Here is a 26,604-nt window from a genome sequence, read left to right on the forward strand (position 1 = left end):
CGGTATGGTTGCTATTTGCAAGTGGATAGCGATGAAACTGTCTTGTTATGTTTTTTTTAATTATTTATGATCATTTGGGCAACCAAACAACGTCTATTTTGTTAATCACAATCCCTTTATCAATTTATCTATTCTTCCTTCGTGCAAAAGCATTAGCCTATTAGCCATATTTGTGGTAGTGAGAGCGTAATATTGGGATGGTACGTATTCTTTCATGACTTGTTGAACTGATTGCAACAGAATTGCAGCTCTGTACTATCATTAATCCTATCACACCTGCAATGGCACTGTTCTTAAACAGAACGATGCATTAATCTCTACCAACTTGGGAACAAATCGAGTGGCAGAGGTAGTAGAATGCACTAGCTGTGAAAATGTATGTATTATTAGCTTTATTTGTTGTGCTGCAACAGGAGTTGGTAGTACCTGGTGCAAAGACTGCCAATGGACAGTACCACCGTACCAGTATGGCTTATGCACCAAGGGAGCCGAAACGGCTGGCTATTTCTCTTGGCTAGGGCATTGCTAATGGCAGCTGTTAATGTAGCCATTCCAAACGCGGTCTTTGCTCCCGTAGGGAATCGTAAAGCAGCCGTCCAACCGGTCAGTCCAACCGTCAACATCGTTGTCACACGAGCGGATAGAGTGGATGAGTTAGATAGATGGAACTAAAAGGCAAAAGAGCAAGAGAATGAGTACGAGACAGCATCCAAATGGGGTTGAATTTTCTCGTCCAGCCGGTGCATCCTGACGTGGCTCTGGGCGTAATAATGCCTTCGTTATGTACCTTTTTTTTCCTATTTGAGCCCACAACCAAGCCAGGAACTAATACAAACTTGCCTGAAAGAGTAGGAGAATGGTGAGACCACACCTTATTCAGGAAGCTGGCAGGATAAATGGTTTTCCGGCCGCCTGTTTTCGTATCCCTGAGCACCCTCCCAGTGCGATGGCGCATCCTACGGAACCCGCACCGTTCGGCACACGGCGAGGTGACACAGGATGAGACAATTTATTTTGGCCACCGGCGGTAGCGACTTTAACGGCATGTTTGGGAATTTGCAGCACACAGCAAAATGGATATTTTTGCGCTGTATAATAGCTGACCGAACTGCTAGCGGGTGGGTCGGATGTTGCGGTTTCCAGCTGAAAGTGCTGTGCTTCCCTCATTTTTGCCTTCTCTTGCATGGTATGTTCACGTTCTGGGCTTTCCGACTCATCGCTGGTGAACGTTCACTCGTTTGCCTGAAGAGGACAGTATTAATGCAATCGGGATTTATTTTCATCCTTTTCTACCTATCCAGCCAGCGCAATCTCTGGTAGGACCCTACATCTGATTTCCCTGCCGTTGGCCGTAATGGCGTCGCAGCCGATAGGGAAATGGAAGTAATTCAGAAGAAACGTTTACGGCAATCCATGCGTCCGTCAAAGGAATGGAAGCTGTATGATTGAAGGATGTTTCACTGAAAACTCCGTTTCAACCTTTTGTTAGCAACGTTGCGACTTCTTCCTTCACTGCAATCTCATTTTATAATGAAATTGAAGCGCTAGCTCAAGGAGTGGATGGTCAATCACTGGTAAATTGAATGCTAACGAGAAGTTGCTTCGCAAAGTGATCCCCCGTGAGGTTGGGCAACGCAAAAGTGTGTGAAGTACTGAACATGATTTATTTTCCTTTCTTGGGAAAAGACTAATTTGTCTAAACCCAAGAGTGGCGTAATATAGCTCAAGTTTGATGTATTTGTTGTTTGCATTTTTACGTGGAAGACGTCAAAGTTGTGTCAGAAATTGTTGAAACAATTCTTAATCATTTTGTGGGAAAATTTGATGAATATCGCATGCAATAAAACATTCGTCGCTATGGGTGAACTAGTGATGGAGACGCCTGGTGTTTTTTAATTAAATTACAAAATCCTCTGCAGTTCGTTAAATTTCTTGTGAGAAACAATTGCTTATAAAATTAATTGGGATTTAATTATATTTAGAAACCTTTTGATAAATCACCCTTGCAACAAATCACACTCCATTGGCTGGCACGTATGAATGGAGACGCCTGGTGTTTTACACAGAAATTGCTGAAAAGCAGTTGCATAATGAGTCTTAACGAACCACACCGTTTTGATCAAAGTGTGTTATGTTAAATTACTTTGATACGAAGATTTTTTTACTAACTGATATGAGAAATGGTATTTAATGAGAAATAGACAATGTCCATAGAAATATCCCTTCACAACGTCAGAAGCACGAGGACTTATATTTGTTTTTTTTTGTTTCCATCCATTGGATACGCATTGTGTGCATCTTTCTTTCAATGGTGAGTATATACAAGCGTTTGTTCTTAGTCAATGAAACGATAACATGTAGCTATGAAACTTCTCATTATGCTGTTTTCTGTGCTATGGTGAATGAAAGCTATTAAAATGAATTCTCGTTAAAACTAAGCATCGATCTTTGTACTATCGCTTGTTGGCGGTACGATTTGAGTTTGTCATTGGAGCTCAAGTGGGCTGCGTTGCAGTGCGGTGCAGCAATATTGTAGACATAAAAGGATTGCAGTGGATGAAAAATAAAACTGTGGTGATGTAAATATGCAAACAAATCAAACGAACAGTTACGTATTGAGTTGCTATTCATTGGTTCTTTCAACAGCCCATTCGAAGCGGACCGCCGCAAGAAGTTAAAGCATTTGTACCATTGGCGATGTATGTGCGTATGCACACCTACCTCCGAACGAAAAATCACTATCGTCCATGATGTCGTGGATTGATCGTGGTGGTGACGCGACCGTACTGCTGGAAGGACCGACGTAGATCGGGACGTCCGACGCCCGTCCGTTCGTTGGACCACCCTGCAACTTCGGTGCTGGACCGGGTGGTGCAGCGTCCGATTCGCGGAAAAACTGATCCTCGTCGTACAGCTCGTCCTGGTCCTGCTCGAGGTCACTCTGTAGCGGTTCGTCCGGTTCCGGTGCCGCTTCGAAGCGATCCTTCAGCACCTTCCTAGGCACTGCAAGCGCCGCAGTGAGTGTATGTGGGGTAGAAAGGACGAAATAAACGAGCGATAAGCATACGCTGTGTCAGGATCCAGTTCACATTTGCATCGCAGAACAGCCCCCTGTACCGCTGCCACCGTGTGCGCTGGACAGGCCGAAGTTTTATCAGCAGTTTTCCGACCCACCTCCATGAAAAGCCAATCCCGGAGGATCGGTTTCGGGCACCCCGGCTGTCATCCCACCCACACAGGCGGCAGTAGGGCCATACGGCGGGCGATGCTTTACCCCATATACTAACCGCATGTGTAAACAACTTTTAAATACATCCTCGAATCGGGCCGGCACGGCTTGCCGAATGTAGTGCTATCCGCTGAAAGTGTGCATTTCCGCCTGCCGTGACACTTTTGCATCACCGTTTCCGTGGCGTACGACGCGAGGCAATCTGGAATGAGAGGAAATCGCGTTAAGGAAACGCTCGCTTTCAGGCGCCATTTTCTCCCGCACAAATGGAGCAGCAGTTTCAGCACCCGTTGGGAATGTTGTGCCTGCTCCAAGGCGCAGTTGCCATTAATTGTATCGGATTGCGGGAAACCGCCCGAATTTTGGTTTCAAAACCCTTTTCGGAAGCACCGGACCGGACCAACCGATCCTTCCGAATCGACCATGGAACGAGAGCGAGCTTGACCGGCGGCCATTGCTTAGGACGGTAACTGGCAGCAGTGTTTCGTTTCCGATTAGCTCCGGTGTGAAAACGGTCCCCGGGGGAAGGTATCCCTTTTGTGTGCTTTTCGAACGCCAGCTCGGCGCCTTTCGCTGAATGTAACGTACGCTATGGGTTTTTTGATTCTCTTTTTCTAGAAACAGTTCCCCCAGCGATCTCTTGCGTGCTAGATTAGAGCGGGGAACTCAATGGTGGAGGGTTGACTTTTGAAATGGGACGCTCGGAATTCAACCGGGCGAGGGATCGGGATACTTACTTTCCTCCTTGACGCCCTGTGGCTGTGCACACTGAAGACTTTCGTACTCGGTCCGACCGTAGTTCGCGCTGTAGATCGCTATCCGCGAGTAAGGGTTGCAAATTAATTGAATTACATCATTTTCACAGGCGATTTTGCTCCGGAACTCGTCTGTAATTGAAGACGTGAGGATGTGGTTGGCAGCTGATTAGTGTGCAGAATACAAAGCCAAAGCAAGAGAAAAAGAGGATGTGAGAGAACAAAAAAAAAACAACCCTCACACGAGAAACAAAAATCGCACGTGTGAGATGCACTTCATCGTTGAGCTAATTAAACAACCTTAATCTGCTGGATGCACAGGGTATTCGAACATTTCATTCAACAAGCTCACGAATGTTAGCTTTTCTCATACTGATGGTGTGCGTTATACTAATATTTATAGAGATTTTCATCTGAAAGGTTGAGTAGATGCAGAGCAATACGGTTCCGATGAACAAAATTTTCTATTATACATTGAGCGTCATTACGATATCAACAAAACAAGCAATCTTGGAACATTGGATAAGTTTTAAATTTACTTAATGAATTACTAAAATTATTTCTTGATGCAATATTTAATTTAGCTCAGCTTATGCTTTGCATGTCTTCAAAAGCATGCCCGTTGGTTGGTGTAAATGAATAAAATTATAATATCCCTAGGTTCGCGCAAGCTGCACAAATGACCAAGGAAATGATATATGTATTTGCATAACCATCCGTTGGGTCGCGACCCATCGTAATGGGTCGTCACGTCCCATTCAGGCAAAGGACGGCTACGAGCACGACTTGATGACAACTGATAAGAACATCTTGCCGCTGGTGGCGCCGTAAGATGAACGGCGACTCAAACGATTAATCCTGGCAGGTTCGCCCACGGGCCAAGACACACGGCATACCGGCTGGTGACAGCGCGACGTTTTTGTTGGTCAGCATAAATCTGATCAGCTCCTTTGTGCTCGTGCTTGAGGACGTACGTGCAGAACTCGAATTGACCTGAATTTTCCGTACATCCGAGCTTCCAGCACTAGCCGGGATAGGTGAGAAAGAGACTCAGCCCGCTGGGTGGCTTTCCTCCAACGCTCGGGAATGCATTCGAGATTTTATCGTGTGTGAAATTTATTGAGCCTGCGATGGCGCAAAATAGGTGTACTTACACGGTCGGCACTTGTAGGCCACCTCGACGAACTTCCGCTGGCCCGGACACGGATCGCCACCGAAGGTTTTCGGCGACGCGAGAAACTTGCAGTGGCGCTTCTTTTGGCATGCTTCCACGACCGTTTGCAGCAGCGAGTACTGTAATGAGAGCACGGAACGAAAGGGAGTGAATTTTAATGTGACTGAACAGCAAACGAACTGGCCCTGACTACTGGGCGTGTGAAAGAGAAAAGGCAAGTGAGCTTCAATTGAAAATTGGTATTATTTCGACACGCACACGGATGCATTAGTTGCAGCGGTGGCAGCTCGCTGGCAGGACTAACAAAACGACGCAGCGTTACGGTTGCTGCTCCCGTTGCGGTTATTTTAAAATTGAAATTTATGTCGCTTTCAATTTAACGTTTTCTCATCGTTGCTCCCATGGAGGTGCAATTGCTTACTCATATATTTCAAAAGGAAGTTTTTTTTTCTCCTCGCGTCCTCTATGCCATTAGCTGCCTCGCTCGTTACGAACTGGCACGTTACCAACCGTTTTCACAGATCAATTTACCGGTACCGAAAGAATTGGGAAATGTGTACAGAGTTGAACAGTATTAGTCTAACTAAAAATTCCGTGATCAATATGTAAAAATTAAAGTTTGTGTATGGTTGCATCCTTTTTTGTTGTAGTTAGCATAATTTGTACGTTAATTTTCCAGTTTTAGTGGAATTTTAAGTTGCACTAACTTGTGAACTTAAGAGGAAGAATTTTGTTTCTTCTCGATATATATATTAGTAAAACAGTCCAATTCAATCAATCATAATGCAAAGAGAGAATCCCTTCGGTTTTCATGGTAGCTGTGTTTTATGATCAGCGAAAAATATCATATTAACGAAATGTTTCCGTTTATTAAATTTTTAAAGATATTCATTCTATTTGTTTTCTTCTCATTATGTATTTAATTTATTCATATTATGCTTTATTTTTCAAAAAATAACTTGAAGCATTGATGATTAAACTTTTTACGCAAGCTTAAGCCTGTTACTTTACCATTAGCTATTATGTTTTCAAAATTGCCCTTCTAGGAAATATCGAATTATGGAGGCGAAGTATTTTTTTTCTCGCGTAAACTGACGATCCTTTTAGGTCCGTAAGGGTCAGGTCATTAAAGTAAATTCAAAAAATAAGAATGAAACAGCTACATTGCTCGAGGGGAAGCATTATACTTATAAGCGAGATTCGCGATGAAACTCCGAGCATAGAATGAGGTCCATTTTTTATTTCCATGTCTTAAGTAAGAGATGTTTTTTACATACAAAAGTTGTGACTGAAATTGTAACAATAAGTCCGAATGAACATTAAAATTCTATTAGCTATGCCCGTGAAGAAGTTGAGATTATAAAGTGACTACTGCTTCTGAAAGACGTACTTGATGGTCTGTAATGTATTTCTGTAATGTGATTCTGTAATGTATTTTTGAAGCAATTTAGTACAAGTGCTTCTCTTTTTTCCTAAAAAGTCAAAAGATTGCTTTTTTTCACCCTTGTATTTATTCGTTGTGATTCACTTAATATATGCAAGACAAAAGCAAGTGCGGTTCGTTAACAATATTTTGTTTTCTTACGATGTTGCCGCTAGCAGGTATTCATCAAATAATACCATCCCAGGAAGGAACGACATACACCACCAACATACGGAAAAGTGTTTCCGTGTATGGCTGATACAGTCATCTTTTAGATGTTCTGTGAATCCTGCCTTTGCAAACAGATGACACGCTGTTTGTAGAATCACGTACATTCTGAACAGCATGTTTTTGTTATGTTGTTCATGTAGCGACTTGCCACAAAACCCGCGAACCGTTGCTCGTCTTTCGCCGGCACTATAAACCCCTGGGCACGTGTTACCTAACTCGTACTTAGAGTATTCAGCTTCTAGAACTTTGTGCCAAAATCTAGCGGTTTGAATCTGCAAATCACCTCCACTGTGTGCTCTCTCAGCTTTGAACAATCACTTTCTTCGCCGTTGTTGAAACGCAACCCAAAGAATAACAGTTTATGTAACGTTGCGCTATCCTGAAGACGCACGTAAAGCAACAATTAATTCGCGATAAAAAGTATAACAGTGTGAGGTTTGTGTTACTATAGAAGAAAAAACAAAAACAGCATGCCATCGTCGCAGAGCACTGTGAAAATCCTAGAAGCGTGCTTATTATATCTTCGTTTTGCTACAACATAAGCGAACACGATCGGCACCCCAGCAAGCTGTTTCTTTAGCCCTAGGATTCTTTGTGGTGAACATTGCCGTTGGACAAAATTAACCAGCTGTTGACAGGATAGTACTAATTGAGATAAATGTTTTTCCTCGCAGGCTCTAAGTAATGCTCAGTCCCGTAGTGCGCTGATTTTCAGGATAATAATTATGGTTTCTTCCAGCAAAGGCGATTAGACTGCAATTTTTTCTGAAATTTTCCGTCCTAACCAAATATGACAATGTTTTTCAGTTAGCATTCACTTAAAATAAAAGCTTTTACTTGAAATAAAAACAGCTTATGGTTCTTATGGTATGTTTTTTGTGACTTGGAATAACCCGATGCCTTAAATACTAATAACAAGAAGCATATTATTATATATATTTTTCTTTCTTACTGATAATTTTTCTCTGAAATGAAATTCATGAAAGCAATAAGCAGCTAAAGATTTCTTTTTCTCTACTTTTACGCGCCTTAAAGAAGTTTTTGTTCTAATGTATTGCAGCTTCCGCGAAGACGCGATTTGATTTCTAATGTTCCTATCTTCGTCGTTCTCTGAAGTTCGAAATTGCTGTGATAAGGAATTGTTTTTTGTAGAATGGTTTATCGATTTCAAGAATCAATTTAACTTCTTTTGGAAGGTCGATAAAGTATTGAATTTGGCATTTTAGTGGAATTTTCTAATGCATTTAAGTTTTATCGATCAAGCATTTTTTGTGTAGAATAAAACAACTCGTGCAACCTGTGCTCCTTGGACTCTGGTTGGTAGCCGAGATTTTCCATCTCCCAGGCGTATAGATGCCTAAGTAACTCGTCCGGTTTCCGGTATATAAGCGAGTCTCATGGTGCAGCGTCTGAGAGGATGGCACACAAGCTGTGCATAATTTAACAGTTTCTGAAAGCGCATTAACGCTGTTGTGATTTGACCAAACTTTGTGCATTTTCTGGGAGTAGCCTTCACCACCGGGGTGAAGAGTTTAACCGTGCTTCCAGGCGGTTTGGGCGGATAATGTTTCCCTATCCCTCTTGCCGGTTTAAGTAGCATGCAAATAGCAGAATACGTGGAACAGAAAAGTCATTGCGGTTGTGTGGCCGTATGACAACGTGGCAAGGTTGGGCAGGTCACCATGAATTTCATATCTGAGGAAAGCGCTCCGGAAGGTCCGTTTCCGTGTCTGTGGTGAAACGATTGTTTGGACCTGTTTGCAGAGTGCGCCGGTGTCACTTCGGTGGTAGAAGGTTGATGTTCCTTCTAAAGCTAACTTTTTTTGCCAACATGGTCCAGCTGTCAGGGGCAGAACGGATTTGTCTAACGAGGTACTAAATGGGAATAAAGTGACATCTTCCTCTGGAAGGCTCGGTGTCTGCAGCTACAATGGTATGTTCCACAGGGGTGCTAGAGTTGCATCGTACGCTGAGAAGCTAGTTTTTATGTTTAATTGACTAAATAAAGAAAATGTACTCAATTTCGAAAAAGTTAAGCATTTTCAGAACGTAACGATGAACAATCACATAAGCTGCATAAACTCGAGACAAAATTAGATAAATAAAGCCTGCACACAACAATTTTTTAAGATCCATTAAGGTCACAAAATGTACATCATTGTTTGGAAAAACGCTCAGAATTTAGAGTAAAAACTTTAGTTAAACAAACTTATTGTTTCACTTTTCATTTAAACAACATATAGCAAATGATGCCATTAAACTCGTTATCCAAGTACAAAAAATGTTTATTTATGTTAATCTAAATTACGGATGGCATTTTTTTTTAAATTGACGCCTTGACCATATTTTTTCAATTAAAGACTAAAAAATGTTAGAATATGAAGAGAACCAACCGAGCTCTGCAAAAGTAGCTTGAGTATCTCTAGCTTATCTTTTGAGTATTAGGCTTATCTCTAGCGTAAATCTGGCACTCAATTTGTGATGAATAAAACAGAATGTGTGTGAACGAAATTACATTGAACCACCACCGCGACCATGACTGCAAACGAAGTTCTGAGAGATCACGCGGCCATCACGCTACCGCCATATCCTGAATTTGAAAACTCCTGTCTGCTTGTGTGATTTTATTTCGTTGGCGTTTTGAAGATTGACAAATAGACGTAGTCGGAAATTGACGCTCGAAAGCAACTCTTAAAAAGGGTATGGGTTTTCCAAAAACTGAATGCATTTAGAACCGCGAATCCACAGCATGGAAGAGAAAGCGAAACGAAATCTGCTCCATTTAAGAAGAGCACATAAAAAACGGAACCAAAGTATGGAGCAACGGGTAACGAAACAAGAATCAAATTATTTCTGCTCCACCAACGATTGCGCTTCAATCGTGCGACGAGCGTTTTCTCAGCCCCTAAAACAAACGACTGTCAATGAGAGCGTAAAGAGCGCCGATTGAACGACTGAAAGCCGGGCTTACGTAGAGCAAAAGCTCGAACGGATGACTGATATGACGAGCAGATCCTTCCCATCGGTACAGACGGCCCGCTGGATGCGGCTGTTGTCACCGCTTTTCCCGTTCGATGCTGTTCGCCGGCTGAACGAAAGTGTCTAATTTGGTATTCATCAAAGCCGGGCGGTGCGCCCTGGTCCCCATGTACGGGTAACGATAGGTCGTATGCAATTTTGCTTCGGTTCCACGCACCACCGACGGGACCGACGTTCGCTGGGTGTAGGGAGAGTTATCCGATTAAAATGCGCTTTCCCGGGTTTACGCTGTTCGTTGGGGGAAAAGTTATGCTTCGATGGCAGAGCGAACAAAACCGAAGGCAAAAAGACTCATGAAAGAACGTCAAAGCCCGATAGCGCAAGGGTACATCGTTAAAGAACCGGAACGGGAAATGGTAGCCTGGTCAATGGGCGAACCGCCCGGATTATTCCACGGTTTTGAGCGTATATTTTTTTTGCTTTTTCGCTTTGCTGACATGAACACCAAGGCTGGCGTACATGTGTGAACGAGAGAGAAAGAGAACAGCGGAGGAGAATGATTCAAACTGGTTGGTGGCACGTTCGAAGAACACAATCTTGTCATAAATCGGACACTTCCGTTTCATCGGCCATGGATCGTCCTTCGTGCCACGATCGATCCCCGGAGCCGTTTTTACGAACGAGAAGGACATCGTCGAAAACACCCCTTATCGGCGGGTCGATTCGATCGTATTCGACATAGTTTACCAAATGCTCGTCCTGGCGTATGAAAACACTTACTGAACGCCCGGGCACGTAAAGAGCTGGGGATGCGCTTGGACGGGAGCGCCTGGAAAGATGAGTAGTAATTTCCCTTCGGATGCAGCGATGCAATCGAGGATTTTTTTCTTCACTTTTTTACGTGACGCACGGACCATGGATAAATGTCAAATCGTGACGATAATTTGGTTAGTATTATTGGATTCTGGGGAATCTAATAATACTGCCTTTTGCGCTGTTTGAAGCAACGACGCCGTACTCGCGAAGATTGATTTCGATTTTTATTGCCTGATATGTGCAGTTGTTTGTACACCAAAGCTGAGGAATCAGCTGAAATATATTGCACACGTTCTGGCTCTTTTGCTCAATTTAAAGTCTAATTTCGTTGGACACCAGTAGTCTTGATGAATGAACAATTTTTGTCTATTTTCTTCACTATCCAGCAAGCATGAATGTTTGCTTATGGTTGTTCAAAATTCATTCGTTAGTGTTTCGTTATGCTATCGAAGCACCACATCGATATTATATGCCAATTTGAAGTGCATTTACATGCAAATGCAACTTACTATTACAGAAACTGAAATGCTTAGATTCCATGCAGCTAGGGAAAAGTAATTTCCTACAACGCTGAGCGTTATTTATGTAGAAACTTTTCCTACACCAACCAGGCGAATGGTGGCGTTGGTTGCACCGATTCTGGTTAGCAAAGCAGATTACTGCTACACCTGGGCAACCTCAACTTTGGCAACACATAACAACTTGTGTCTTCGCGATCGATTATATCGAAAGTGCTTGTGAAAAGTAGTTCCTGCCCGCCTGATGTGCTCTGCTGCGTCTGCCAATATCCCTTCCAAGTGCTCCCGTACGGTGTCCGCTGGTTGAACGTTTTGCATTTTGCGCACAAAACTGTTGCAGGATTGAGTCATAATCCCCGGGTCCTAAATCTGCTTCCTGGTTGGATTACGGTGCTTAGCAGTTACGAATTTATGTGCACTTTACCGTCGATATTTCACTCCGATCCTGGGTAACGCGGCGAACGGTGGGGAGGAGGGTTGGTTAAGGGTGGGAAAAATAAATTGAAATATCGAAACCTTGCTTAGTATCACTGGCATCGCGGATCGGCATCCATGTACCGGGTGCCTTCGATCAATCGCAACCGATCGGGAGAAAATGGGTAAGCAAAATTTACGCGCTCGTCCTTCTCGACGAGGGACCAAACGCGTGGCGCACGTGCGAGTCGCGGGGGAGAACCGGTTGATAAAAGTGTTGCATATTTATGGTTTACGGAACGGAAGTGGGCTGATTTTTCCTCTCTCTTTCTCTCTCTCTCTCTCTCTCTCTCGCCAAAACACCAGCGCCCAAGATTTTGATGTCCGCTACAGCAACCCCAGCCTGTCGCTGCTGAATGCGTTACGGTTGTTAGAGGTTCTTTTTAACACAATAAAAACCACGGGCAACCGTGCTGATGGATGGAAGGATGTTGAAGAGGAACCCAGCCCACGCCCCACCCGGATAAGAGAACGTTTTTCCTCGTTTTTGCAAACGGGATCAACATAAATTTAGTACGGGTCCGGAATCACCCGCGCAGCGAAAGGAACGGCACGAACCGTGGTGCTCGCGGAGCGGAACTCCTTTTATCCATTTCGCCTCCTTAAGGGGTAACTCTTTTCAACGCACCATCATCTTTTTCTGGCCGAGAATCATGCCGATGGGATTTATAAGGAGGGCACGGGTTTCGTATTCACGGTCACACGAAAGCGCAACGAAAGTAAAGAGATTTCTTTTTTGCTTGCTTCGGCTCTTCATCTTTCGAACATGGTGAATCAAATTCAGGATCAAGTTTGGCAAACCAGCGTTTCGTACCAACCCCGCGAGGGCATCGCTGTAATGTATTATAAATTGGTTGCATTTTCGTACAAAACTTTTCGCGAGCGAACCATTGCCAATGTGAATGACGTTTTTTCTAGCCATGCCAAAAAAAACACACAGGACAATGTTTTATAGCGAGCGTAGCAAACTCAACCAGGGTCACATTTTCGTAATTCAGTAATGGCTTGATGGTGACTCATGTTAGCTCACGTCGTCGTCCGGGACATCGATGAAAGGCATAAAAACGTGTACGAACGACGGGTCTAAAGGTAAGGTTATTTTTATGGAACTTTTGCAAAGGTAAGCTATCCAAAGGTAACGCAGAGGAAAGGTTTTTACAACCACAGCGAGAGCATGTTGCTGATAAATTAGAGCAAGTTATAAGTCAACACAAATACAAGATAATAAAATTACTTTTCCGGTATTTTTACAAGTGTCATACATACATTTTCTATAATGTACTATTGAACAACAACAAAAAAGAAAATTCCGATGATTTCCGTAAAATCCAAAACTCATATTGATTGGAAAACTTTGTGTATATTGCGCATTACAAAGTTCTTGTTATATATTGCACAAACCCTCCCTGCTCCGATAATCCATACACCTCCCATATAAAAAAACACACAAAGCCCAACGTAACATTTGTTTGAATGTTTCCATTACGTAACATATGAGCAAAAACGCATATCTAGCGTTTGTACTCCCGAAAATATTCTTTCATAAATTCAACAACAATCATTCCACGCACTTCCTGAACTGGGTGTGGTATGCAATTTTCCCGTACGTTCCGTATGCCTGGCACGCGGTCACCATATCTTACTAGTTTCTGGAAAGCTGCTCCAAAAGCCAGTGCAAACCAAGCCACCGTGGATGTTCATGGTGAAACCACCGCAAGGATCCTCGTACGGTGCGTGTATGTGAAAAATCCCAACAAAGTAAACCATAAAATTTTAATACACAGATTGCGGAACGCGCCCAAAAAGAATGCTAGATCGGTGGCGAGAGACGACCGACGTTCCTGCAGAGCGCCGCGCTATGGCTGCTTTGGTCGGGCATCGGGAAACGCCATTTTACCGGGACGCGTGTGCAATGCCCACCGACACGAATGTGGCCATGCATACGGGCGAACAAATCGTGCACGGTTTGGGATTGCTGCCGACCGTTGCCTTTCAATTGCTACATTTACATCTCACGTAACCACTTTTCACGCTGGAGAAGCCTCAACAAAGCCGTCGACGTTCCATCGTCTTCGAGCGGCAAGGATCCTTTCATCCATGGCGAACAGGCGCCTCCACCGGAAGGAGCCGGTCGGTAGCAGTATTCGACTTGCCCCCCGATGGATGCATGCGTGTATGTGTGCTCTTCTTTGGCGAGTGGTTCATCAACATTGTAGCAGACCCGGAAGCCAACCGTTTCGACGAGCCAACCCGTTCGGATCGAATGTAAACGGAGCGACACAAAAAGCAATCCACCCTGGGGCATTCCAACGGGCACCTTGGTAGCACGAATTGTTCGTTCATCTTTCGATTGTCAGTACATCGCTTGCCTATCGCGGTTTGTTTGTGTTTGTTTGGCCTAGTCGAACCACTAGAGTCGGAACAGACCGACTTCGCTGTTCTGGGTGACAAACCCGATGCCGAGTTCATTCGCTTCATCTGAATGCCGTCCTCCAGTTCGTTTGCATCGACTGTGCAGCCAGACAGCCGTGGTAAACAAATCGATGGGGGTTGCTGGAGTGCAAAGGCAAAACAAAACAAAAAAAATACCACCTACAACAATCGTTTAGTAGCGCCCGGCAGCAAAAGCGGCACTAGCAGCCGCAGCGACAGCAGAAGCAGCAAAATGCAACGCAAGCTCGCGCAACCGACAGGAAGTTCCGTAGACAGCGAAAACAGTTCAAACAGTTTACCACGGTTTACCGTTGACCTCGGGCAGGATCACCACCACTGCAATCACCGGCGACGATATTGTTCACGGTGACTTTATCTAAACCTGCTTCTCGGGACAACTTATGATGGTGCTGCAACAGCAACAGCAGCAGCAGCAGCAGCAGCACCAAAAACAACAACCAAACAAGGAGAAGTCAACGACAGGAATGGGTCGTTAAGATGCCCGAGGAGCTACAATTGCCGGTGCGCTTTCGGTGGCAGTAGCAGCAGCAGCAGTGGAAGAGACGCTTTTCATGCGAGTGCACACCATTCCAGGGGCATTTTCCACGAGAGCAACCGTTCCGATTCCGGGCACGGTATGGTGTTTAACTGTAACTACATACTTTCGTCCCATGTATGTAGTCCTCTTCTTTTCTCTTATGCATGTCCTTTTTACACTCTTCTCGCTCACAAGCGCACGAAACTGCACCCACACGTACGACCGTGCATGGATGAGACCAAAAAAAAAATGAGTAAAAGGATTTGAAACATTAGCTTTTATGCTCCCGTGCAGACTCATTCAATTTTCCGCCTCGCCTGCCCGGGTCCGGATGTGGTTAGTTGATTTCGAGCCATTTTCTCTTCCGCTTTCAATTTTGCATCGCAACAAGCGCACAACAACCGAGCGGGAATGTCGAGAAAGCGATTACGTAAGGTTAGTCACGAAGAAGCGACACCCGGTTGAGCGGATAGGGATCATGCGAGGCTAGGAAAAGAAAATGATTCGGCGACACTTTCCCCCGAGCACAGCTGGAGCTCGTTGAAGTGTCGTTGATGGAGGATAATGTGCTTAAAGCAAAACCTACCCAGTAATGCGGTTTTAGAGCTTCGGTCGTCTTTACGCGAGCGTTTTGTGATGAATTTCGTTTGCTGGTGAAATTTCCTCAATCACCCCTACGATCTAGATGATCATTATCAGATTCCATTTTCCACGCTGCGAGCATAAAGAAGGGATCTTTAAGGGGTCGGGAGGAGCTAGATTAATTGCTTCAGGTACTTAGACGCATTGCAGGAACGTAATCATTTGACGAGCACACAACTCTAGACCGATGGCGAGTGCAATTTCCCGCAAAGTACACATTTCTATTCATTCTGCGAGCCGCATTATGGATGCAAATTGAATTTCATCCGGAATCGGAAATAATTTTCCATCGTTTATCGCGCCGAGGGAATGCGTTTGAAGTCGCGCAGCTGGCATTTGTGGTGGTTCGGTCGGTGATCGGGCGTAAACGTGTCCGTTAAATAATGCAATAATCTTTATGCTATGCATTAGCTGTGAGATCATTGTGTGCGCGTGTTGATCGCTATGAGCAAGCGAACGGTGATGGGTTTATAGATTGCTTATGCAATATTTACCTCAGAAGAACACATTTTTCGTACAGCGAGAACAACTTCTCATTCCGTTTTCACTGATAGCAATCTAAACCGTGGCATACCCCGTTTTCGGCAAAGAAGGTATCGTTTGAATTCATCGATGTGTTACTGAATTTTTTACGCACTCAAATTGTTCATGTTCAACAACATGGTGCAAACGAAACAGGCAGACAGGCGAGCGTGAAGGCTCTTAATTTGCAATGGTACCGATTTGACGTAAGTACGTGGTGTTATTTTGGTAGAATTCAATTCATTCCCACGAGAACAACCGTCGCCAGCAAGGTCGTCTCATAAAAAAGTGAATTGTAAAGTTGAAGCGTTATAAAATGAATTGACTTCAGCGGAACTTGACGTTAGCGACCGGGCGTTTCTCTCGTTGCCATGGCAACGCACTGGTGCGTTGCTCCGTCGACCGAGGGTGGCAGGCGTTAAATCGAATCGTTCATTTTGTGCAACGCGATTCGGCAGGCGGCTAGCCTGAAGCAAAGCCCTACGGTACCTTGGGTTGCGACACGATGACGACACGGTGACGAAATTTAGCATTGCTCTTCCCACGTCCTGTCGACCGTCAGCGACACCCACCCGAGGGTTGACGGATTGCCACACGAAGCTCAAAGGAAAACCTGGGTTCTCCGCGAGCCCGCATCAAATGGTGGGACCAAATCTTTGAAGTAAGCAAAAAGAAAGAACACACAGCACTCGACCCGGGCGCAGGTAGCGCGACGAAGTGGGACCCTCAAATTTAACAACCTTTCGAGATTCGCGATCCCTCGTCCGGGAGTCCTTTTTCCCTTTTTTTGTTTTGTTGGAGCTACCCGAGTTTTCGCCTGCACACGAGCCCATTAATCTTCTTCAGCAAAAGCCACGGTGGGCGGGCCGTACCCCGTTTGCAGCGAGGGTCGGAAACGCCCGAAAAACGTCACCGTCACAGCGCACGGTTCAGTTCGAGGGGTCTGACTGATGCGCGCCTGGAAAGTGGATCCCGCGAGTCCCGATGGAGCAGTCAGCGGTGGAAGCACAGTTAGTAAGGGACCAGGTCCCGGTCGGTTGGCTAACGAAACCGAAAAACGAAAGATAAAAGTGTCACATTTGCTGATAGTTACATAATTCATGGCTTATGGTTGGGTGCAGCCCAAGTCGTCTCTTCCATTGGTATATCTTGGATTCGTTCCATTTCACTTCATCGTCTCAAGCGTTTATCTCGCTGTCGGTGGGTTGATATTGAATTTGTGGCATTTTAAACAACAGCCCTACGGTCTTTTATCAAATTAAAACGTGGTACGCTCAATTTTACGCAAGATGTATATTTCGTTTATTGCACGAGGGTTCGTTTTTCAACCATCTAGCAAGGAATACGAACGAAAGGAAGCTCACTTTAATCACAACACATGATTGCAGTTACAGTGTGATCTACAGACTACGCGTTTTACTGAGTAACCATGCTCACATTACTTAGCGGCATATATTTCAACTGAATTCCACCCACCCAAGCTAAAAATGCAACAACCACGAGGTTCAGTTTCCTACGCCGCGTTCGAGACAGGCCACAAGATGGGCTCACCCGTTGAGAAGTGGAAAAGAAAACGAAATGATTTGCGGCAACACTCAGAAAGGGTCTGCAATATGCCATGGTTAGTGCACTGCATGGTTGAAGTAGAACGCCAGCCCACCTTAAGCCTGCCAGCGGGTGAAGGTCGGAACGGCGCATTTCTCAAAATTACACCATTTTCAAGTTAACACTCCAACACCACCAGGACACAATCTTTTTCCCGTTCTTTTCGAGGGCTTCCCAGTACCGGGTCGGTGGACGAAACCGGAAAAACGAAGTGACCCAGGGCAAGGTCTCGACAGGACGTGCAAGGACCGCCCCTTTTCGGGCTGCGACTCCACCGTCTGCCGGAACCGCCCCTGGTGAATGTGAAGTTTTATTGTGAAGGATAAATTCGTCTACATACAGCATTTCATCGTGGCACGGGTGTGATGCGAAGAACGAAGGAACCTCAGTACGGACGTGTGTCTGTGGGTGTGCGTGTGCGTGTGGGAAATACTAAACAGTCATTTATATGCATGAAATATGTAGCATTGTCCTATAAAAATGTAAAAAATATCCATCGTCATAAAACGGCTCCTACTTTGACGCCGGGAGCCGGGTATCGGAGCCGGGTGGCAATGAACTTGCCTACGAGCCTTGGTCGAGCATGGCGCCTTGAAGGATACGACACACACGCGCGTACAAACCGAGTGGGGAGATGAAAACAATTTCACCCCCCTATGGTATGTGCAAGAGAGAACGAGCAAACCACCGTGCTCCTGGGGGGATAATATCATTCGGTTTTCAAGCCAGCTAAAGCCTCCGAAAAGACACATGAGCATGACGATGAAATAAAAGTGCACGATGCCTTGCCGCCGTATGAATCGTAACCGATCGTTTGTGAATCCCATGATGGTTGATGACGGGTTGCAAGGAAAAAGCAAAACGAATATGGACGGGAGATTCCTATTTTGTGCTTTATCGTTGGGTGGAAAACGTCCGGATCCGATTCCCTCCCGAGAACCGTTCATTAGATGTGCTGCTGTACGTTGGGAATATGCGTTAGCGACAACTTTCCTGCGTATGAGAGAGAGTGAAAGAGTGAGCGAGAAGAATTGCTCACAAAAAATGTAAGCTCACGAGCAATGCCATTTGGGCGAACAATAAAATGGACGTTAGAATAAAACCGAGCCCGACCGAGCAGATGCGAACTGTCTTTTCTTTACATGCTGCTGCTGCTGCAGTGCTGCCCAAGCGCGGCTTTCTGGCAGCTCGATCCTTGCGATTCCCGCTTTCACACATGCGGCAATGATGTTTGGAGTCGAGCCCGGCATGGCAGGAGACGATCTCCACCCCACAACATCCGCACAAGGATTTCGGCCTGAGCCTGTCCATCTCCGGTGCTAACAGTTGGCAGGCTCTCTAGCGGCACGTCACTTACAAGTGGTATCGTTGGTCGTTTTGAAATATCTTTTCGGCATTCATCATATTGCCCGGCTTAGCTCCGGCTGGGAGACGAAAGCAAAAAAAAAAAAAAAACAAACGCAAGCCCACTTCGTAATGCGGCGGTCAGTTTGAAGAGGGTCCACTTCTGGGCGAGCTTTTGATCTGCAAAATGAAACAACTTGACGCTAGCGGACCGGGTCGGTTTTATCGACTATTCGGCCGGAAATATTGCTTGCGTTTGAATAAAACATTAATGTAAGCTGCAGTGAGTGGTCTCGGTGGTTGTGCGAGATGAAATAAACTGATCAGGATTTGAAACGTGATCGCACCGGAAACGCACCACGCACGGGTCGGCCGGGAAATTATTGTTTTCGAAATGAATTTTCCTAAGCTCGTCACTCGCCGGGTACGTGTGATGAGAATGCGGATCAGTGCGTAAATTTGCATGATGAGAAAGGCACGCTGAATATCGAGCTAGAATGGGAAGTGATAAATTTTCCACCACACTGCGACTAGCCGGTCGTTTTGTATCGAGTTTTTTTTCTCTACTGCCGCTTTGGCAACGCGTTGATCAATATTCAATTTCGAGCTCTGCTTCCCATCAACAAGTTGTTTGCCTGGTGCTGAGGATGGGACGGGATGCTGGTTACTTCTGTTGTCGAATCCAGTGTGAATCCAGTTTGCATCAGGCATGCAGTTGTGAAAAATTGTGACCGGAATCCGAGAAGAATCCCACCCTGCTTCGGAAATGGGTTTATGATTGAAAATGTTTTGGATTCTTCCGCTTGGCGAAGCAACACAAAGTAGGCAGTTGTAGGAGCTTTTTGCTACAGCAAACAAACAATAAGGCTTGCGATGGTTGGCTGCCTCTGCTCGACAAATACGCCGCCCTTGGAACCGGAGGGAAGGATTGTTCCGCCCTTGTACTTCGGCCGTCATTCGTGCGTCCTTGCTTGAGCAAACAAAAAACCAACCCAACTTCGTACGTGAGCGAACGGCCTAGGTGTACAGTAGTTTGTTTCGTTATTCAAAAAGCTGTTTGCTTCTTTCACACATACACACACACACTCAACCGCATGAACACGAAAAAAAAACAAACCAAACGAAACAGCTCTCGCCTTGAGTGCAATCAAGCGTTGCAAACGGAACGAACGTGTACAAATGGGAGCCGTACGATAAAAAATTCAATATTCTGCTTGTTTCACGCTCAGCGCTCGCTCTATGCCACACTTTGCTTGGCTAAGGCATACCGCGGCGATGTGTTTGTAATTTTGAAAAGCAAAAAAGAAGAAGCTGGTTTGCCAGCGCGTCGAGGTGAAAAAAAATATAATAATGCACTTCTTGATGCGAGAATGTGTGCAAAGCGGCAGGATAAGCGAAGGGCAGAACGACACTGAAAGGACGCAAGGACTTGCAGAGGAAAATTGTTGCATATCTATTTTTTGCATGCATTTTTGTCTTCGGCAACTGGCGGTGATGGTTTTCTTTTTCGAGCGTTTTTCAATGCTATGCTGGATGAGGTTATGTTTAGTTAAGTCACAGAGTTTCGTAGTCGTTTGGTTTTTGCGCCATAATTCTGCGTGCGGGACCGGAAAACAATTACTGTATATTTGCGTCTGGTTTCATTCATCCGATTTATTTTTGTTTTACTTCACGTATAGCTTCGCCACCTTTCCAAGAATATAATATTCTAAACGCACTTTATTCGAGTAGCTCAGGCTAAAGAGAGCATTCTGTCTTTCTGTAGATTCGCACCACTGCTAATTTTCCAATGGGATATTGCATTTGTACATTGCAATTGGTAAGCTTCGTCTTTTTTTCCCCCTTCACACTTTCAGGCTTTGTTTGAACGAAATGGAGAAAAAGGATAGCCATTATGTGCTAGCTTGTGCTCATCGTGCTCATGTTGCGTGTATTTCCGCTTGATTTGCTTCCCTGTTTCACTCGCACATAGCAAAATGCGTTGGCCTTGGAAGGATGTTTTTCTGCCCGATTCTGCCAATTTCATTTATCGAATGGAAGGCGAAACGGACGGTACATTCCAAAGCGACTCCATCTGCGTGAAGCAAGTTGAATTTACATCATGAATCAGTTTGCCTCCAGCGTATCATTCGTTCTTGTGTTTCATTTGAAGCTTCCCAAGCGCACAACGTCCACGAGGGGACACTTCCGAGCGAAGCACCATGCTTTAGCTCGATGGTCTGCTCTGTTTATCTCGTACGACGATTGAGAGTACCGTTTTTTTTTGCTTGCTACCTTCACAGCCCTTGAATAGACGCCTGGCCGCTGTACGTCTTGTGACAGCAATCAGTATGAATGAGATGTTTTCTGTTGCAGCGCGTCGATGCAGCTGTACACCGGGCTCCGAGCGATCCTATCCGACTGTACATTGTGCAATCATCGTCCACCATCTTCTCGCGGCACTCCCTGGTGAACTGGGTGTGGGAGAAAAAAATAAACTCCCGCTCATCTTCACCACCCACAAGTGAGCACTTGAAAGTGTGCCAGTTTAACGGATTGAATCGTGCCGAGGACTTTCCCTGGGGATGCTTTTTAGTGCCCACGCCAGACCAAACGCCACCGGAGGCATCGAGGAAACGGACGAAGCGTAACGAAACGGATCCTTAGATAGGCATGTGCGATGGTGGGCGTCCCAAAATCAGCGCATTGCAAACGAGCACCACACCGGAGTACGACATCGAAGCGAGACGACATGCGCGTGTTGCGACGTGTGTTTCGCCACCAAGCCCTCCAGGCAGATCGCTCAAGGGAGATAGATCGTGCGATATATTCCCGGAGCTCGCCTCGAACCGTGCGCGGGTGGAAACGAAATTTAGAAATCGCTACACTCTGCGAGCATGCGACAAACGAACGTGCGAACGAACGAACGAACGAACGAATGAGAGGAGCAAAGGCTCGCGTGGAGGCTGGGGCGTTAATACCGAAAAGGATTCTAATTTAATCAGAGTAATGAATTCCATTTTTGTGCTCCGCTTTTCCAACCGGTCGGTTGTGTCGCACCGTCGCGTCCTGGGCGGCCATTGCAGCGCGACGGGTGTGGTTGGGCAAGTATCAGTCAGCCAACGCCTCCAGGGTTTGTGCCAAGCCCGGGCACAAGCGTTTAATTAACATTATTGCGCCCCGGTGTTATTTTCCGAACTGCGCGCAACGGAATGAGCTGTTTATACGGGAATGGATTTTCTATGAGCGGCAGGCGGCATTAGATGCGAGTGCAAAGGAAGAAACAGCACACGCGATCGTAGGACACTGCCTCGGGAAGCGGAAACGTGGCTCACGGCACGGATGGTCGAATGCTGGAAGTGGCAAATGATGGCAAACGTCGCAGAGCCCCCGGGCGTTTCGGGGCGCTTGAGTTCCGCGGTCCGGGAAGTCTTCCCATCGGATGCTTGTGGCTTTCGTTGGCTCGTGGAAGCTCGAGTTTCCGGGGGAAAATTCCACCGGCTGGTGGTCGCCTGCCTGTTCCTGTGGCCTATTTCATTTGGCTGTGACCAGTTAGCTAGCTTATCGCTTGCAACGGGAATACGTTCTTCTTTTCTCTACCATTTAAGCGCTTAGGAACTGTGCATTTGTGGAGCGGCAGGAAGATAGCGAATTAAAGCAAACGTGAAGTGAGCAGGGTGAAATATGCAAAAAATTGAAATCGACATAATAACGTCTGCCGTACTGCAAGTAACGCTCGGAAAGCGACCAAACGGAGCCACCGGATATCTCTCTACCGGTTCAAGTTTCATTTCGAGCTCTGGGTTCGGTTTCTACCAACCGTGATCTGAGTGCGGTCAATTTTGTAGCGAGAGATGATAATCAATTTTCTAATTTACAATCAATAAGCGGCTCAGGCAGGCGAGAGCGAACGTGAGGTGTTTGGCGGGTAATTTAGTTAAATATTTTGGGATTGGAAAAATAGCTAATTTCGTTAATCAGATGGGGCCGAGATTTGATCAGAGTTCATTATTAGATTGGATGTAAATATGCTACCAGGTGGGTCAAATTATTTACAGAAATTTTCCTCAATGGGGATTTAAGGCAATGACGGTAGTCAGCTTTATGGCGAGCATTTTTAGTATAAATCACAAGAAATATAGCTTACTATTCCGTTCGGTGAATTAAAAAATCTCATCAAATTAATTCCTCGTCAATTTACCACTCCTTAGGAGAGCTCATAGTAACAAAAAGTTTTCAACTACAAACTGGAAACACTTGTAGCGTGAGATAGCGAATGAAGAGGGCAATGCTCGTTATACGTGTAGCAAACTGCGCATCAGAGCACGATGATGAAATATTCAGCTACCAATAGCACCAAACGTGGCTCTGTGAAACACTTCAAAGTATCAATGGTGGTGCGATTCCCGGTGCTCACTTCAAAAAGAATAATCTGCACTCGTTCGGGCGCCCAAGTAGTCGAATAGGTGCTTTGCAACCGAAACCTCTCGAACTTACCCGGCTCAATCTCACGAGCGTAGCGTTCAACGCTCCGGCACGAGCATATTGCAGCCACGCGAAATTCAAATCATTTGGCTACAAGTGACTTTAATGACTTTGCTGACGAGACTCATTAGGGAAATAATTACTTTAATAGATTGAAAAGATAATTGACTTAAAATTATCAGCTAGCTGCCGGCACTCGACGGAACAGTCTTGACTGTTAGAAGGAAAGCGGTCTTTGCCCTTAGTAGTGATGTTCTCCAACACGAAAGGCGAAACATGAACTGAATGAGATAAATTTTGCAATCAACAAAGTAGTGATAAATTTAATCTGCCTTAAGAATCGAGCTGCGGGGTTTTTTTTTTTCATTTAAACTTTTCCCCTCTAGTATCACGTTACATACAGCGTATTTAAAACTGTTTGATTACAAGGTTACAAATCAATTCCAATATGTTCAAAATTATATAAAACAATTAATAGTGTCACACCTTCAACAAACCAGCAACATAGCCCAACGCATCCAATAAGTGGATCTTGCTCTTCTCAAACAAATATCAGCACATTGACCATGTTGGGTACGACAACACCGTGGCCAGCGTCGGATGTTTTGCGATCCCGAGCTCAAGCAGCTTTTTTTCTCGGGCATCCTTTCCATGGCGCGGTACTATCGGCGCGTGTTTTGGTAGCGGAAAACCTTGGGACAGGATTTGCGGTCAGGCAGCGAAGCTTGACCAACGTTTGCGAATGGACAGGGATGTACCGGAAGATAAATGGTGCCCTGGTGGGGCTGCCCGTGCCATGGTGGAATAATGAAATTATATATTACACGGACCCGGTCGTCTCGGCAGCCCGACGCAAATGGCACGGCGGACTAGAGTAAACATATTTTCCTCCGTTCTTTACGCCCTTGAACACCGAGCAAGTGAGCTTGATCGACATCACTTCAGAGCTATTACAGTAGGGCTAACAAAATAAAATTTATTTTTTAACATAAATTCCCGTTACAGTAAATGAATATGATGCATTGTTGGATAGTGGCAATCTAGAAAATATAGTGTATTCAACCAAATTTCCACATATCCTTTCGCACTTGAATCACTAATTTAATATAGTTATGCCAACAGCAACCAACAGTTTGGTTTGCAATAGTTTTACGTAACCTCTTGTTGACTAGGAAAAGTGTGTGTCAAAAAACGTAGAAAATGATGCTTTCAATTTCAGGAGCGCCCTTCCGGTGACTTTTCGTTCCGCTGCTAGGAGTGGTATTGTATCCAAACGAACCCACCGGGACGGGGGCCACTGAGTGAGTGACTGAGCAAACGACAAGCTATAAATTTATTAATTGAATTGAGGTACCCGTTGTGGTTATTAATATTTTATAGTTCATTTAAAATGCTCTGCAGTATATTTCCAGCAGTGCCCAACGACTGCTCGAGGGCCCCTGACGGTAGCAGTGGGCAGAGTGGAAGCAAATTGGCGGTAGCGGTAAGCACGAGACCAGTCTGGTGTTTGTGAAGCTTAGCGAGGGTTGGCGGATCGTGCAAATTTGTGCGGAGCATAAAAACACGTCGACTCGATGATTTATTTTACGCCCTGCGCTGAAACTGTAGCATCGTCCCGCCGTGTTTTTCCAATTGTTCGATACGCCACTGAGAGTGAGAATATTATTATTCACCCTAAGCATATTGAGTGACTGAGCTTTACAGTATCTAAAAGATGCGATAGCGTATTGGTACGAAAGATTATGTTCAGTACGAATATGAATGGCGGTTAATCTTTTCTTCCCAAAACGCTGATGGTGGAGAACCGTCTCAATGCGATAATGCCTGTTCTGGGTGTTCATTTTCAACTCGCCATACTGACAACATATCGCTTTTTATAGGGTTTTATGGTGTGAAATGTCTCTTCGTTTAAAAACCGACCTATCATGATGTGTCGTAAAAAAGCCGCTGGAAGCTTTGAACTAAACTTCAGAACCGTTAAGCGTCTGGAATAAGAGCCTTCCGGGCAATGTGGTGCGATGGACCTGGGCATCTTGAGCGTTAGTAATTTAGCAGAATTTTTACCGATACTCTCAGAGATTGCCTGCTTAAAGTGTTCCATGGCTGCTAGTTGTTTGAAGGCTTTTGGACTCGTTTTACGGTTGCCCTTGTTGTATCTCGCAGGGTGATAAACAAAACCATCTGGCTGTAAAGCACTAAATGAAAATCTGTTTGGTGTGATTGCGAGATTATTTAATTTGCCGAAGTGCAAACGGGTTAAGCCATGGCTTACAGTAGCAATAAAGAAATAATTCTTCACCAGTTAAGTTAGAGTAATAAAATGTACGCAATTAGTTCGCAAGGCTTATCTCGCTTACAATATGGCTTACACGATTGATATGTAACACTTTTAAGTGTAAAAATTTCTCAAACATGTAGCATAACTGTAAAATTCAGTAGAATAGATAAGAAGCTTACTTTTGTATAAGTGACAACATTTGAATTTAAGCAATTTAAAGTAAATTAACCACATATGAAGGCCAAATAAACTACGTTTGTGTCATAATTGTTTAAATAAAATAAAACCTTTCATGCTATAAATAAATTAGTGTCAATGTTTGCTCATGTGGTAAAATAAGTAAGATAGAAATATTGCGCCCGTTTTTTCATGTGTTATGTTACTTCAGCCCACGTCAAGACCGAATAAAATATGTGCAAGTGAGACCAAGGGAAATAAAATTGAAGTCGTTTGGGCTTGAATGAAGCAAAAGAGAAAAAACTCCTCCCATCAATTTCCAGCCCCGCGGTAATCGGGCGAATAGGATGAAGGAATGAAAGAAATTCCTTCGATTAGACTCGCACTGCTGCTGACAGATGTTCTCAATTTCAGAAGTTATCACGGCGGGATCGATTCACTAACTTCTGTAGCCGGTGCGAAGAAATAAATTGTCCTTACAGGCGACACGTGGCATCGTTGTCACGCGGAAGCCGTCTACTTTGCCCTAGCAGTGAACTTTAAATCTGAGACATCGTTGTGGGAAAATTTCTACTGACACTTTAACAACAATTCAATACTGTGCTCAGCATTGTGCTGGAAAATAAAACTATGCCTTTAATGCTTCTCAAAGGCATAAATCACCTTATGCTTTTGTGGAACTTTGAGATTTTTCATTTATAAATTGATAGCAAAAACAAGGAAAATTAAACAAATTTTTATAATAACCTTCAATTAATTCTTATTACATAGAGAAAGATAACAATAATGACTTGAAAATAATGCTTTTTTACAACAAAATCTTTAGTATCAACTCTTATCAAAGCTGTAATACAAATTTTGCTTTTATTATTGTGGTATAAATTGTATGCGTAATGCTGCTGCATAAGCATTATCTATCATCATCGTCGCTATTGTTGTTAATAATTTATAATCGTCAAATGTCAGCATGTCAACACTTTCTACTTTTTTGACCATTTCAAA

The 26,604-nt window shown here is 44.6% G+C and overlaps 1 protein-coding gene across 1 annotated transcript in view; it reads right to left on the minus strand.

The window, feature by feature from the left end:
* LOC128732013 (protein eva-1) overlaps positions 1-26,604 on the minus strand; it is a 59,281-nt gene that overhangs the window by 5,440 nt on the left and 27,237 nt on the right. Inside the window, exons 4-7 of the mRNA XM_053825171.1 lie at positions 5,139-5,277; positions 3,967-4,116; positions 3,288-3,431; positions 2,722-3,003 (exon numbers count right to left, since the gene is read on the minus strand). Of these exons, the coding sequence (XP_053681146.1) occupies positions 2,722-3,003; positions 3,288-3,431; positions 3,967-4,116; positions 5,139-5,277 (715 nt within the window). The remainder of the gene's footprint in view (positions 1-2,721; positions 3,004-3,287; positions 3,432-3,966; positions 4,117-5,138; positions 5,278-26,604) is intronic.

Source organism: Anopheles nili, chromosome 2 (genome assembly GCF_943737925.1).
Source record: "Anopheles nili chromosome 2, idAnoNiliSN_F5_01, whole genome shotgun sequence".
Lineage (NCBI taxonomy): Eukaryota > Metazoa > Arthropoda > Insecta > Diptera > Culicidae > Anopheles > Anopheles nili.